The 16,588-nt window shown below is 40.5% G+C and overlaps 1 protein-coding gene across 1 annotated transcript in view; it reads right to left on the bottom strand.

Annotated features, from left to right (window-relative positions):
* Positions 1–16,280, bottom strand: part of LOC104274962 (engulfment and cell motility protein 1) — a gene marked incomplete at its 3' end in the record, with an annotated part of 91,739 nt that extends 75,459 nt beyond the window's left edge. Inside the window, exons 1-3 of the mRNA XM_009870762.1 lie at positions 16,128–16,280; positions 5,076–5,116; positions 3,943–4,015 (exon numbers count right to left, since the gene is read on the bottom strand). Coding sequence (XP_009869064.1) covers positions 3,943–4,015; positions 5,076–5,116; positions 16,128–16,205 — 192 coding nt within the window. The remainder of the gene's footprint in view (positions 1–3,942; positions 4,016–5,075; positions 5,117–16,127) is intronic.
* Positions 16,281–16,588: the final 308 nt, after the last annotated feature.

The raw sequence follows: 16,588 nt of genomic DNA, 5'->3' as shown, positions 1-16,588 counted from the left end.
CCCCACATACCTACAAGGCCCCCTTGTTGACAGACACTGTGCTTTATCACACCTTCACAAGTGACCAAAAAAAACACTGCTATTGAGGCTGCAATGTCATCTGAACAACTGCAGTGATCCAGCTCCTTCACGGTTCTTTTTGGTTTTAGAGATCAAGCAAGCTAACGCCAATCCTGTTCAGACCCAGAGCCCTCAGTGGGGAGTGTAGGAGCACAGCTGGATCTAGAGGAGACAGACCTTGTCTGGAAAGCCAGGGGATAAGGGACCTGACATACCCAGCAATGTGCTGCACGAGCCACCTGGACACCTGTCTTTGGATTCCCAGTGCTCCCAGGAAAGGAATTGCAAAATCATACAATCATTATCATTGGAAAAGACCTTCAAGATCATCAAGTCCAACTCTACCAGCTCCACTTCTAAACCATGTCCCTGAGCACCACATCTAGACAGCTTTTAAATACATCAAAGGATGGCAATTCCAACACTTCCCTGGGCACTGTGTCCTAGTCTTTCAGAATCCTTTCAGTGTAAAAGTTTTTCCTGATGTCTAATCCAAACCTTCCCTAGCGTAACTTGAAGCCATTTCCTCTTGTCCTATTAGCTATAACTTGCAAAAAGAGACAAACACCCACCTCTCTACAACCTCCTTTCAGGTAGAGAGCAATGAAGTCTCCCCTCGGTCTCCCTTTCTTCAGACTAAGCAACTACAAGTCCCTCAGCTGCTCCTCATAAGATTTATTCTCAGGACCCTTCATCAACTTCATCGCCCTTCTCTGGACCCTCTCATGTTTTCTTATACTGCAGTATCCAAAACGTGGCAGGCAAGATATCCAAAGTGTGGTTCTCAGCCCATGAACACAGAGAGCACACAAAATTATACAGCCATTTTCTACTTGCAGCATTTTCTGTTCTAAATCTGAATTCGTCCAGGCTATAATGTTCCTGAGTTATTACACCTGATGTACACAAGCATCTATTCAGGTAAAACCTGGACAGACTGAAGCAAAGGTGACTTTTTTATTCTCTATTATATATGACCTAGGACAACAAGATCCTGATTCAGAAGTCAGGCTTTTAGGTGTTTTGACTTACCAAAGAAATGCCCCTCCATGATAAGTAAGGCCTTTAAAAAAGACACACTTAGTAATGTAATTAAAAATCAAATGCTTTCTGATCAAAACAGCAGCTGGGCTTGAGTTTAGGCACTACGCCTGCTTAGTTTTCTTCTTCACATAACCTCTTATTTTATTTCTCCTGTTTTTTAAAAATACTAAAATATATAATTAATGATTTCCACTGCACTTCTAGGGGCACAGATATAGCCAAACCAGAACGCAAGGCAGCAGTTCAAACCATGTCTGCTGCGATAAGCCCTGTCTCTAGTAGGAACCCTGGCTGACTCAAGATTTGTTAAAAGACTGCCCTTATACCATCTGAAGGAGTTATCGCTACTCCTATAGAGGCATTTTTCCAAATAATACAGCCAGGAAAAAAAAAAGGGACAGAACTGCTTGGGCGTTGTTTTTATTTATGTACAGTATCATCAGGAAATATAGGTCAGCTACAAAAGATAAAGAGTTCTGCATACAACAACCAAAACACAGATGCGCTGTTTGCCACCCAAAACCAAAAATATAATTGTAAGCCATGTGTTGACAGTCTCACATTTGTAACGTTTTCACTTCAAAGTTCCTTGCTACTTTGTACAAGAATTCATTAATTGCTTTTTTCCCCATAACTTTAAACATGGTGAGATTTTCCAAAGGCATCTCTACCAGAAAGGCCATAAATCAGCAGTCATCTCGAAGCTCTGCAGATACACAACCTATACATAAGTGTTTTCTGTGTGTGTACAGACATACAATTCATCTCTGAGAGCAGTGAAAAATATTTAACTATTAGAAGCTGACTCTGTTGCAAAAAACACCTCTCTGCTCATCTCCTGGTAAGAGACAGACTAAACCAATGTAAGCTTTAACAATCAGCGTTGTAGCTTCATTGAATCGCATTTGCTTGTCCTCATGCCTGGTGTTTTTCACATTTTAATTCAGAAAGCAACAACATCCTACTGCACACAAATGAGGGAAAGTATGCAGAAGGGGTGACAGCCTATAGAAGCCTCTCTTTATAGTCGCTATCCAATAAGCCGTGATAAACAGTGAACAATATCTAATAAAAGTCACAGACAACTGAGTAATACTGGTGGCATTTAGAGAGCTTTTCTTTCTTATTTATGTGACTCAGAGTCAGACACTCTGCATATTTTCAGCAGGGAATAAACAAACTCGAAGTCCTCTCCGCAGTACAATCCAAAATGTACCATCATTTTCCACCCTTATTGCAAGTCAAAGGCAGCCAAAGGCCATCAGACTTCCTTTTATGTGGAACAAAAAACACTTCTCCAAAGCTGCAGAATCCTACCCACCAAAGGTGGAGGCAAAGCCTGGAAGATTCCTCCAATTGCATCAGGACAAATTCCTTCAACAATTCTTTCCCCCTGGAAATACTACAGATCAGAGTTTAAATGCCAACAGGCAAGTCCAATTGTGTCTGGCTTATTGGAAAATGTTGTGTCACAATTCAGGGCAATTAGCAAAACAGTCTCGCTATTTCATTTGGGTGGAGGCAAACCAAGGTAGCCAATAATTACTTCAACAGTTTTCCTTGTGGTGGCCTTTGAAGTGACTGTCACTTGAAAAGAAAGGGGGAAAATCGTGCAAACAAAAAAGGCAAGGTCCCAAAAAAACTGTGACACATTGAGGAGGTTGTCTGGGGTGACAAAAAGTTAAATAAAAACTGAAATTGGCCGGGGGGAAAAAAAAAAAAAACAACCAAAAAAAAGAAACATGCTTATGAGCAACTGCTCTGGCTGTCTGGCTCTGTTTCTTTCTAAACACTTAAATGTCTTTCTAAATGTCTAACTGTGCTTAAGTTCCCTTTATTTCTTGGGTGGCCGTAAGAATTACAGAAAGAGTAAAAGTTAGTTTTGTCTCAGCAGCTTTTATCAGATCCTAGCCAACTGTAAAATGCAAAACCAAATCAAAAGACTCATGAATAAGCCAAACTAAACTGATAACAAAGTAAGCCAGAGGCATCTATGTCTACATGGCAAAGCTCAGGTCTATTTAGCTCAAAATCCACTGAGGTTCAGGAATCTGCATGTGGACTTCAAGTTTTGAACAGTGTTCTTTTCCCACTGCTTAGAAACTGTACCTCTGCAGCACTCTTCCAAACACAATCATTTTTAACTTCCCCCCCTCCCCATTATTTCAGTAATTTCAGCAATTCTATCAGCAATGCTAGGAATGAATGTGCTACTTGGTCTCGTTCAGACGAGTATGTCCCAATTATTTAGTCTAGACATTCCCTTTTTATTATGGCTACATCTGTGTGGTTACTTTGTGCTGAAATCATTGCATCCTCTCATGAATCACCTATTGCCATGGTACCTGGAGACCAAAAAAAAAAAGCCAACATAATGTAGAGAACTGGAAAAGGACAGGACAGCAGGCGGGAAGAAGCAGCAAATATTACACAGTCAATGAAACTTATTTATCTACCTGATCAGTCAAAAAGGGAAGCGACATGGACTGAAGGTCCCCTTAGACTTCAAAGAGCTCTTCATGTTTTACATATTTCAATTTCCTGCTCCCTACTCGTCAGCAGAATAAAGCACAAATACCAAAGCTGAAGGGTTCAGCACTGACATCTCAAATGTAAGAAACATGAAAGGCCTTGGCACATTCAAACTTTATGTGCGTCTCCAAGCAGAGGAAATCAGCACAAAATGATTAAATCAATCTCCCAGGCACCTACCTACGCTCTCACTGGCATTGCAATATGGAAAATACTCTATATTTTTATAAATTTTAATTTAAAATAGGTTATTGTGGCAGACAGTTTGATAGGCTATGCAAGAACTTTGTAGAACAATTTACCTACCTTCTCTGTGATGTAGAAATTAGAACTATCAGCGTGCTGCAGTGCAAATTGATCATGGTTTGCAAGAGACCACCTTAGAAATATGAAAATAAATAAATTACAAAATGAAATCTTAAAAACTCAAAGTCCCCTCTCAATAATTTTACCATGATGTAAAAAGTGCCTGTCATTCCCATGTATTTCATACTTTTCCATGGCTTTCAATGATGATTTCCATGTTTAAGACAAAAGTATGCCTACAAATACATCCTATAAATGAGATGTTTCCCTCCGCTTATCTGAAAAAAAGCCCTAAACTTGACCATGGTCAAGAAAATAATTACATAATGCAAAAGGGGCAGGGAGAAGAAAGAAGAGAAACTACTTTGTCACCACAGTGACACTTCAGTGCTCCAAAAATAAGTTGATAATCATCTGATATTTCTTCTAGATCTACAAAAAGTAGCAAGCACAGTTTTTGCTTCTAGTAGTCAGGGTCATTAAATGGCTAAAACTGACCAAAAAAGTTTACAGTACCAGGATTTTATACTAGCTTACACAATACCCAACACGTGGTATTAAGTTGATACAATAAATTAACGCATAAACATTGCTTTTTAAGCAGCAATTTGCTGAACATAAACCAGTTTGTTCTGCTTAGAATAGAACTTTTGTCGATGAGTATCTAACATATTAGAACTGGAGCAAGATATTTCTCTTCATTGGTTATTAGTTCATCTTGCAGAGCTTAACATTTCGGTTTCATGTGAGCAGTAACATCAACTGCACCAGCTCACGGTAACCACTAGAGCTAGGGCTCAGAAACGAGAGAGACAGTTGGTGCTTCAGCTCCTTAACCCATGAACTGCAAGGACCTCAAAGCGTAAAGTCGGTGGGTAAAATGCATCTCTGTGCAGAACGGCAACAAATAGGAGTCACCCACAGGATGGAGCCTCCTTGTTAGGAACCTCGTCTTGAAAGTAATCGATCCAAATCAAATTCAAAGACTGAAGATAAAACTACTAACATGATTTAAGGAACTGATAACTAGTCGTACAGGGTATACAGATTTTCTTCAGAAAAAAAACATCTCCCGGGTGGTTTAATAACTCAAGAAGTAGGGTATCTAGCGTGCACCATATGGCAGAACTTACCCATCGCAGACTTCTTTTATTATTGAGGACAGTGGCTTTTTCTGGTTAAGGAAAAAAGGAAAAAAAAAAATCACCAAATTGGAACAAACCCTGAGCTCTTAAAATACGACTCCAAAACCATTGACTCTAAAGAACAAAAGTTAGTAGTATTTCATTTCTTATTATCAGGACCCCAAAATTATCTGCTGTTTTGGTCTGATAATCTCTAAAGACGGCAAGTCTACAAATACGCCTGGTGACATTATCAGTCCTTTTTGTCAACATTAGCCCATACGGCATCAACTCAGCTTCTCAACTGAGAAATCAAAGGGTCTTTTGTGTAGGTTGCATCTCATTACCCAACAGAAAATGAAGATTCAGATATCAACATCAGCATTTTCCAGGAACAACATCTGAAGCACAAAGACATTCAATATTTTTAAATCTTCTTTTGTCCTTTTCAGACACAGCTATACGATTACAATAATCTTCTCTCTTAAGCAACACATATGCAGGTTCCCCTCTGATAAAACACCAGCTGGAAGGTGTTAAGATCCTAGATGTATCAGTTCTGCCTTATTCTCTACATCTGCGAACACAAGCATTTGGACTGACTGTTCCTTTGGGTCCCAAAATAGAAGGAAAAGACTAGTCTGGTGATGTTGCGACAGTCTGAACATCGCTATGGGCACAGAGTGAGCACGCAAGTGGTTTTAGAAGATTGCTGGCTAAGAGAAAAATATATTGTATCCCAAAACATAGATGAAGTTGCATGGCAAAAAGAAACAGACTAAATTTCACCAGTTGGGTGACTACTGAGTCTTTTTTTCTCCAATACTGGGCAACCACACAGCACCAGAAAACTCCCCATATCACCTGAGCAGCGTAGGAACCCTCCTCTACTTACTTCCAATCATCAGAGTTCAACGAATTATTAAAAAGCTAACAAAAGGAAAAAATATACAAAACCCACTAAACGACCATCCATAAATTAATACTGTTGTCAAAACAAGCTGTTTCCCTTTAACATTTCTAGAAAACTGATTAGGCTAAAAATAAACTCAGGAGAAGGGTGCATTATGAGAGGGAGAATTATTTTTGGATTTCTATTGGATTTGGATTTCTACTGGATTTCTTCTCCAAACTTCACAGATTGAAAACCGGGAGATGGGACTCCCCAGTCAGGTCAGGACCAGGGAAGGATATGTTGTTTGAATAGTCAACCAAGCTAGTTTATAAACAGGCAAAAAACGTACACACAAAACCATTTTAATCAAACGTGAATGAAAGTATCTGCTGAAAAGATCCTGTCTTCCCTGCCTTGCCACAGCCTCTCAGTCCTGGGTTTCCTGCCTTCCTCTTTCACTGCCCGTCACTATTTTCACATGACCACCCAGATGACTCGTCACACTAGGGAACTTCATCAAACTAAAAAAGGGCCCAATAAAACAGCAGTTTTCATCTGTATCGCCTCGCCTGACTCGCTGTGTGCCTAAATGACTGGCATGTGGGAGAAAAGGCAAGAGGTGTGAAACTGCTCCCTGCTGCAGCGGCCAACGCATCCTTTCTCCACAGCAGCTTCTGTCTGTTGTGCTGGCTCAGCTCTTTGCAACAGCCATCACCAGGGCCACAAAGCAGATCATGCAAGAAAGAAAAAGCATGTTTTCTTCCTCACAATATTCCAGCCGCATCAGTTCTTGAGTTTGGATTACTGTGTCGCTCACGTGTGGCTGCTTTCACCTGCTGTCCTCCTCCCCAACAGGTCTGAAGCTTCTGCAATGCCTGTCAACATCAACTGCTTCCAACTCTCGTCCTTCCAAACCTTTTTGTTTTTTCCCAGGAGGGACAGAGGGAAGAGGGAGGAGCACAGGTTTGTCTAGAGTAGGCCATCCAGTATACGCGTGCCAGCCCACGGGCCAGCTGCTGCTTGCCGCCTCCTCTTCCCTCCTCAGGGTACTACTGTGGGTCCTGCGCTGGTATTTCCCTATTTTGATAAAATTCACATCTGGGATCTTAATTCCTTTTGCTAAGTAAATCAGTATCAGCTAACAGATCTAATACAGCAGAGGACAAAAAGAGTAACTGGCTCTCCTCCCCACTATTTCTCTAAGGAATTATAGTTTTCCATAGGAAACTACGGCATAAAGATACTTAAACCCAAACTGGCAATAATATAAACACTGGGAAGGTGGGATGCAAAAATAAAAATAAGTCTTTAATAAGAAAGATTATTAATAAAGCCACCTTTTCACAGCACCGCTTTGTCCTCCTGTGTCACCACTGCTGCAGCACTGAACTGGCTCAGCACAACTCATTTATCAGCAACAGGATGAAAAAAAGTGGAAAACTTCTGGGAACCAGAGTTTGCAATTAGTCATTCGATAGCACTTTACAAATGAACAAATGTGAACCAAATACCACTGCAATCCTAATAAGCTGCTGCTTCTGATCATCCCCTGGGCTGCACTCCCCACTACGTCTAAGTCTCCAGAGAAAATTCTTTCCCCTTCCCTACCAAGCAGATAAATTGTCACCAGTATAGGCATCCACAGGGGAAAGTGAGCTTTTTTTATTTTTTCCTTCTTTCTGAACCATTAAAGACGAGGTAAATGCCTATTTCCATTCTCTGTAGAGTAAACCCACTCAGCAGGCCATTCTAAACCACTTTTTTTTTTTGACTGACTGTAAGTATTTGCCTGATGTCAAAGAGAAGGAACTTATTATTATTATTACTTTCATAAAATTATGTTTATGGGAATGTACATAGTATCTTTGCTGCATTTACAGTTCTGAAAAGTCACAAATTCACTTATTAGTCAATGTATCTGAAAGCGTTTCTTACAAGCAGACAGTCCAAAAATATTTCAGGCTTTTCCCTTCAGCAAAATAAGTATGTTGTGCTAGTGCATTTTAGTTTTGGTTTTATGCCTCTATGTCCTCCTCTACACTAATAAAAATGAAATGTGCTTTTACACATGCTGAGATGCTCCTTTAAAGCTCTAAAAAGATCAAGCTGCAGCCTTAATACATGAAATGCCACAAATCAAAGTAAATCTTACGCTCCCTATAGGAGATAACCCCTCCAGCTAACACACCACAGACATCTGCACTGAACACATTGGTTAATATAAAAATGAGTAATAAAACACATTTGTATAAAAATATTTTCCTAGCGCAGGTGTTAAAATTGATCTCTGAAATCCAGTAGGAAACAATAATGGGGCATTAGGACCTATGTTTTCAGGTTTTGTGTGCTAAGGTACACCCAGATCCCAAATTTATGTCTTCTTGAGTACTTGCCCTTGCTACTTGGGTTGACAGGCTGGACTTGATCTTAAAGGTCTTTTCTAACTTTAATTATTCTATTCTATCCCACCTTATTCTATCCTTTCATGCCAACACCTTGGAGGTAACCAGCCACCAGGAAGCACAGGCATGCAAGAGTGTAAACCAGGTGAGTCCAGGCCACTGCTTAGTTCCAGGGAAATCGTAGGATGAGCAGAAGAAAGCTAAAAACATCCAATACACACCAGTGCCGACCAAGCCCTAGGTACAGTTCAAGTCACCAATACACTAACCTGGGTTTAAAGCACTTCCAAATCAAAGAGCAAGTGCATATACGTGCATGTCTGAGCTGCAAGGAGGACAGAAGCCTAAAACTGGGTAGAAACCTGTGTTTTATGTGCAATTCAGACAGACTTTGACTGTGCTATACCAGGGAACTGTAGATAGGTTTCTTTAAGGCCAAGCTTGCATATCACTTCTTTTCAAATGACTGGCAGAAAATCACTGCTTTTTTCTTTTTCCAGGTTGTTTTTTTGGGTTGTTTATTTATTATTTTTGGGGGGGACAATGTTCAGGATTATCACTTTCACTGGCTGACACCTTTTCATCACAGAAGAATCCTTAACCCTCGCTGCTGTTAAGCCTATCACTGAAAAACAGCAGCTGCAGCACACATCTGTTGGTGGAAAACAGCATCAAAAAAAACCCAAACTTCTGTTGCTGATCTCTACATCTGTCAAAAAAAAAAAGAATCCCAGGCCAGTAAATAGACCGTTCTGTCTATAATTCATGCTACCATTCTACTAACAAATCTTTTAGTGCAAAAGTCATTTTTGGGGCTATTAAAAAAAGAACAAACAGAAAAACATATCTTTTCACAACAGTGGAGGATTTAATCTGTTACTGTCACACATCAGGGGCTACAGAAACAGAAGCAAAACTGGTGACAAACATCAGATGTCAGGACATCTGGGTCCTTGGCTCAGTACTTCTGCTCGCTGGTTGCGCATGATGCAAGAGGCAAGTTCTCCTGTAATGGGGACGTACTGGAGAGGGTGACAGAGCACTGGCACAGGCTGGCCAGGAGGGTTGTGGAGTCTCCTTCTCTGGAGACATTCAAAATCCACCTGGAGACGTTCCTGTATGACCTATTCTAGGTAATCCTGCCCCAGCAGGGGGGCTGGACTAGATGGACTTAAGAGGTCCCTTCCAACCCCTGACATTCTGTGATTCTGTAAGAGTTTTGGGTTTCAGCCTCATCAACCTGCTCTGAACCACTCTGGGAATCAACTACAATGGAGTGAGACCAGACTTGTTAATTAGGCATTGGGCATCTGCATAAAAGACAGAGAAGAGCATTTCCCTAACTCAGGGGAGCACCAGAGGGAGCAAATATCTGAAGAACGAGAACAACCCAACGCTTTGAAAACAGAGACCATAAAACCCAGCCAAGGGCAGGTCAACACCAGACGGTTCTGTCAGTGCAGCAAGCCAAGCTGAGGCAGAAATGTTCACACCCCAGAGCTGACAGGCAAAACCCCCAGCAAGCACAAGCCTGCTGATGGACGAGAGCTTTTATGGCTTGCTTTGCAGCCCTTAAGGTGACAATTTTAATGTGTCAGTAGAAACACTTTGGTGTAAATATAGCAGTATGGGTTCTGCAGAGCACACAAGACTTGGGGAAACCCGCGTGCTCATGTCCTCTTCCTCCTTCACACGCAGCTGCAGCTTCCTCAGTTACTCCCCTCCCTCCCTCAAAGACATCCTCACTCCTAAATCTGCTTTTCACCAGATTTAAACAGTGGCCCACAGGGCATACGTTCAGGATGTTAGTGACTGCATAATAAAGCACAATAAACCTCACATTACTTTAAAAAAAAAAACAAAACAACAACAGAAAAACCCCAACCACAAACAAAAAACAAACGCAAAAGAATTTTACAGAAACTTCTTATTCCAGATCTAGTATCTTAACAAGTCACAACATTCCTTGTTTCCTCAAGCAGTTCTCAAATAGCGATGCAAAAACTCCCAGTCAAGAGTACTGAAGAGGTTTAAAACACCCAGGGACCTACAGCTGTGGATACAGCACGTAACATATACCACGTACTTAGAGTTAAAATACAGAGCAGGGCTTTACGATGAGGCTCTTCACACAACCACATTATTAGGTGAGCACACCTTTGACAACTGAACGGATAAACTCCAAACGCACAGCTCATGACTGACAAACTGCCGGCCTACCACAGCAGAAAAGTCTCTAAATGAAGGTACAAAAAATTTATACTGTGGGATTTTTAGTATTACCGTCTTTTATAGTACAAGCTCAGTTCTATAACGAGACCATAATTGAATCATAAAGTGCGCATGGACACTCCAGCTGGCTAGAATGTGAAAGAGATACCTTGTATTAATTCATTGGTGCGTAACTCCAGGAAAATCGTTACACTTTTCCTTTAAATAAGCAGAATTAACTTTTAAGAGATGAGACTCCTGCTGTTAAATTTTGTAAATGCAACAGATCTTACAGTCATGTTGAGCCTTCATTGTGAAAATGCCATTAGTTGTAGGCATCAAAATTAAGGCTCTGGCTAGCACTAAAGGATTGAAAAAATCAGAGCCCCCAAAATTAAAAAAAATAAATGAGGGAATTAATAAAGTGTTTCATCTCTCCTAAAATATTATTTCCTAAACATCCTTTATGCTGGAGATCAGGACCACTGGAACACTATGCCTGCAGGACCTCAAATTTCTCTTGACTCCATTTCTACTTCTATACAAAAAAAAATTATTTAACTGTCTACTGCATTTAACTAGTATTTCCTAAAGTAGAAGAAAGACGGCACCAAGCAGAAAGTACAAATAGCATCCACAAGACTAACTCACTAAACATTTCTATTTCTTTTTTGCCCCATTTCTTGGACAATTTCTAATCTTTCTCCACAGCTATTGCCTCTTCAATCTACAAAGCTTTGCTGCTATATCTGTATTCAACAGCGTAAGACAAAGTTTTAATGTATGTTTTCAGTGACGATGTCCTGGCCACACACCACAGGACGTCAGTGAGCAGCCTTGAAAGGCTCCAACCGGGCAGTGGGAATGTGGCTTTGGACAAGGCAGACTAATAAAAGGTAACGTGATGATAACATTGCTCTTTATCCAGGATGGCTGGCTGCCACCACGGAGAAGAACTGGAGCTCTAATGATGACTACTTTAATCCCACAGTCCTCTAAGAAAAGAAATCGTATATTTTCAACACCAACTGTAACTAACAATGATTAGTTCATTACGTTAACAAAGCACTGTTTACATATATACGTGTGTTAGTGCACTGAATTATATCCAATGCATTAAAACATCTGCATTATTGTTTCTTCCAAGGTTGTTCTTGTTGCCTTTCTTTTTTCCACCCAAGAGAAAAAATTCAAGACCTTTCACTAGTCCAACAAAGAAAATGGCACATTCATTCAGCAAATTACCAGTTCTATTAACCACCCCTGGTGATAACAAAACTGAAAGTATGATGAATATGTTAAATATTTTCACTATGTTTATATGCTGGTTACTAGCTGCTTTATGAGCAGTTTCATCTTCAGTCTTGTGAAGCTGAAATACTGACACGTACAACAAAGAGCAACGGAACTCAGTAAAATATTGTTAGCATCTCCTTAACATCTAAAAGCTGATTCTGACTAAGTCCTACCTTTAGCAAAGTGGCTCAAGCGAGCCGAGCATTTTGCAACCAGCAGCAACCAAGGTCCTCCTCCAGAACAACCGAGATACAGCCGGCCTCAAGCACTAACGAACCTTCTTCGATGTGACAGAAAGGAGCTGCTGTTAGCAAAATTCAGGCAGGGAACACGTTAATTAGCCAGTGTTAAGACTACCCCCGACTCATCAAGCTGCTTCTAAGGCCTCTTATCTTGAAGGAACTGGGATCCTGCCAGCTGTTAAAGGCACTGACATCTCCCTTAACCACTTCAAATTCATGATGAGCGATAGCACTGGAAGCCCTTGCGATATTCCTACCATATTTCCTGATGCAGTAGCATCAGCTACCGCAACACTGTTTGGCTAACGGTCTATAGAATTTTGCAGGTTTGTGGGAAGGAGGCAAGAACCTCTTCCTTCAAGCCCTCAGCACTAAATCCCTTAATTTTGAGGGAGTCAGAGGCTGGAGGCAGAACTAAGCACAGGGAGAAGCACTTCACGGCACAGCGAGACATCAATATCCCTTTCCTCTTCATCACTTGAACGATGCTGGGGCTTACTAATATTGCACACATTTAGACTCACGATGCTAGGATTGTACCGGTATACTGCTATTACTAGTGACAGCACTTGCAGGAACTACAGTTATTCTTAGTCCACACACATGGCAGAAGCAATGAGACACTTTTTTATTTCTCTAATTAAGCATTTCACCATCTCTTTTTTGAACTACATCAGCTGAGAAACACTGCACTAAATCAATTAACAAACCCCAAGGGTCCAGGTTTAGAACTGAAACTCATAACAGTTTGAAAGTCCCCTTTAAAAAAAAAAAACAACCTTACTGGTTTCCCTTTAATATACAGTGAAGTACAATGGCTCTTCTGAAGGAAAAAAAAATAAAATTAAAATGACATCTATAGCATAAACTGGCAGAAGAGAAAATTTGAAAGACACTTAAAAGATAAATGTGCTGACTAAACCTAAACCTTAGAGAAAGCATTAATGAAAAACTGCCCATGGTTCCCCCCATGTGCTGCACTGCATTAACATGCAATTGCATTTGATAACACTCCTGTAAATTGTGCCCACTGCACCAGATTTGTGCTGTGAAAAGAAAACACAGCATTTTGGTTTGGTTGGGGTTTTGTGTCTTTTTTGTTGTTGTTGGGCTTTTTTCCCTTTTTTTGGCCAATCTTCTAATTTAACCTATATTTAATAGTTTCATAGGCAAAAGTCAACCTGGAGGAAAAGAGTGCACAGTCAAGTTTATTTACAAACCATTCCTTCCTGTAGGAACAGTGTTAACATCCAGCAATGAGTAACTTCCTCCCCAAGTTTACAGAAATCTGGTTTTAGTACAACATGTGTTAACACACAGGAGTGGATTCGAGCAGGATAAGCCAATTATTTATTTTGCCAACTCAGGTTGACAAACCTACAGAAACGTAGCAGGAAGCATCACCTAGAAAAACCTCTGTGCCTCCTGAAGTCCAGGTTGTCAGAGGTCATGTGCTTAAAAGGGAGATTTTGAATGTAAAGTTTAATAATGTTTGGTGGAAAAATACTTGTGAGCTCTTTTCAGGCTAAACATATTCCAGTACACCAGTGCCAACCACTGTGGTTTCACAATGACATTTCGTCATTTCAAAAATATTTTCTTCCCTTCATTGCTAAGCAAAATACGCATATACACAGCAGGTGAGTTGGGATACTGAGCAACTGAATACAAACAAATGCTACCAAGTGTATACAACAAGCAACCAAAAAAAATTTCCAGATATTCATCTGCTCTCTTATATGCTATTTACAATTCAATATATGAAATAACCTCAGTACCCTCAAAGATAAAGAACTTGTGTCACGCTACATGGGGTTTTTTGCTGTTCTTTTTAGAGTAATAGTTAAGTGCTGCTCTTTTAAATACTGCTGGTATGGGATCAGAGAGAGAGGAAATTGTTAAGGTGAAGATTTGGGGATTTGCTGAAGACATGCCAAACGGTGCTTGAATGAGAAGATCCCACCTGGGAGACAGGCACGAGCTGTAACATCTGGTCAATGGGCAAGTCACTTCTCTTTTCTGCTTTCCTTTTCCCTCCTCCCCTCTATCATCTACACCAGTTAGCCATCTGAGGCATGAATCATATCCTCCAGTACAGCTCTTCAACTAAAGAGATGTTTTAAAGGAAACAGATTGGGGGAAAAACTAGCAATAAATGAACCAAAGGCAGACCCGTGTGTTTAGAAGCATGTATCACTCCTTCTGTTTTCAGGGGTCTCATCCCTGAAAAAAGGCAAATGCGTGGGTTTGTGTGTATTAGGAAGGGATGTTTCTTTCCCATCTTCATTTTTTTGCCACCACATCTGTATTTTCCACATCAGAAAGCCAATGGATGAGCCTCTCAAAGTTCATTTCCTCACTTTCCCCAGCATCAGGAGGAGGTCACTCTTAGCCTTCTCCCTTTCAACCTTATTTTCGTTCTTCTTCCATCTCCTCCCCCTAAAGTAGAATGCCTGCAGATAACTTTGGCAGGCTGGGTTGGAAGAGTTCAACCTGACATAAGTCAGCATTGATCTTCCTTGGCCCCTCTAAATCTTCTATAGTAACTGTAAAAACAAAGTTCCAGGACCATAAGCTAATGCTTCAGATAAGGTATGAGGGGTTTTTATGAGAGTTACTTCAAGTCATTTTGTAAATTAAACCAAATCATTTTGGTATTATCTGACTGCTGCTTGGAAGGAGACTGCATAAAATTTGTTCATTTTTGTCCCCACTGTACTTGGTAGCAATAAGCTGTTGTTCGTTATGACTAACACACATCATTCCCTGAACACAGTGTGCACAGGGTCTACTATTTGATATATAAGAAGAGAAAAAGCAAAACATTCTTCACTCTGAAAGGAAAGAGATTCATATCCTTAGATATATGCTCACTAAAAAAGACCAGCAAATGAAAACAGAGAAGCTTGGCAGGTCTAGAAATCGAACTATAAAGTGCTAACCATTTGGAAACTCCCTTTTCCAATAAGGGTTTTTTTCAGAGTGCCTAAAAATCACCTTGTCATTGTCCCAGTCACTCTCTAGCACCATGTTTCTCCAAAATTCACGCAGGAATTTCCCAGGCATATGCCACAAAAGGGTTAACCAGAAGTGAAACCAATTGTACCGCATGAAGAAATTAGGATCTCATTTCAGTAAAACATTTTCAGCATGAATTCAAATTTTCTTCTCTGCAGTAGAACTTTATAATGTGCTTGGTCCCCAGACACACTAGGGTCTAAAGCACATTATGAAATTCTTGCCCTCACTCTGAATAGTACTTACAGAAATAATAATTATTCTAAACAGGTAACATGATTTCCAAACATTATGGGTAAGCTGTTAAATATTAAAGAGGTTGCTTTTAATATTAATACACGTGCCACAAAAACAGCCTCAGGGAAGTCCAGACCATAAGACACAGCACTTGTATAACTTGTTTTAGTTTGTTTCCCCCTTAACCCTTCCTGGCCCAAATTTCCTACAAAGAGTCTTTAATTCATAATTTTCAATATTACCTTCTGCACACTGCCCCAGATCAGTCCATGGGGTCACTGCATTAGAAATAATCAGCTAAACAGAACAACTCGTGATTCCTGTACAGAAAAGCAAAGATCCTCCTGCTAAAGTTCCAAATCTGCACTTGCTGCAGCCATTCAAATGTGACTCTACTCCAAATGCAAAGCATCGAGTAAAAATTTGAAGACTTTTCCCCCCCTTGGAGCTAACAGCATCACTGCAATTTTACAGTTGAACAAACTAAGGTACAAAAGTGTTAAGTGGGTCACATGAGCCTTATTTAAGCAGCTGTGGAAAAAAAGAAAAAAAGACAAAAGCAAAAGATAAACAGATCAAGAACTTTAAGCACTAAGAGAGAAAAAGGGTTATGCCCCTTACAAAGAAAGGCTTTCTACCACACATGCACTCACAGAAACGTAAGTGTGCATCTAAGTAAACATAAATGCAGACACACACGCGTGGAGAAGAACTTATTTACACACAGGGCCAGCCCGAGCACACGTACACAGGCACTTACTTGATCTATTTCCATTAACTTGGGGAAAGCACCTGGCCATTCGATCGCCACCTTTACTATGTCAGCAGGAGGGGGCATTGCGACACTGCTGTTCCTCGGAGCCAGTCCAACTGGACACTAAATACTGCAGCGAGTCTCTCTCATTCACACCTGCAGGGAGAAAAGAGGAGGGGGAGGGAAAAAAAAAAACACAACAAAAATAAATTAAAAAAAACCCCAGCAGTTCAGACAACTCTAGCACTGTCGCTTCGTCTCCTATATTTTGCCTGGCTGGGCAAGTGGATGAAAATGTATGTGTGTATGCACATGCAGGAGCAGAAGAATGGCACATATTGCAGAAGCAAACGCAGGACACAACACACTGCACAGCCCGACAGTCTGTTAGAAAGATGGCTGAAGCACCGAAACGTATGGTGAATAGGCATGCATTAGATTTAAATCGAGAAACTATTTTTAAATAT

Source organism: Apaloderma vittatum, unplaced genomic scaffold (assembly GCF_000703405.1).
Source record: "Apaloderma vittatum isolate BGI_N311 unplaced genomic scaffold, ASM70340v1 scaffold2206, whole genome shotgun sequence".
Taxonomy (NCBI): Eukaryota; Metazoa; Chordata; class Aves; order Trogoniformes; family Trogonidae; genus Apaloderma; species Apaloderma vittatum.
The sequence above is the reverse complement of the archived record's forward strand: the minus strand, read 5'-3'. Positions and strand labels throughout refer to the sequence as shown.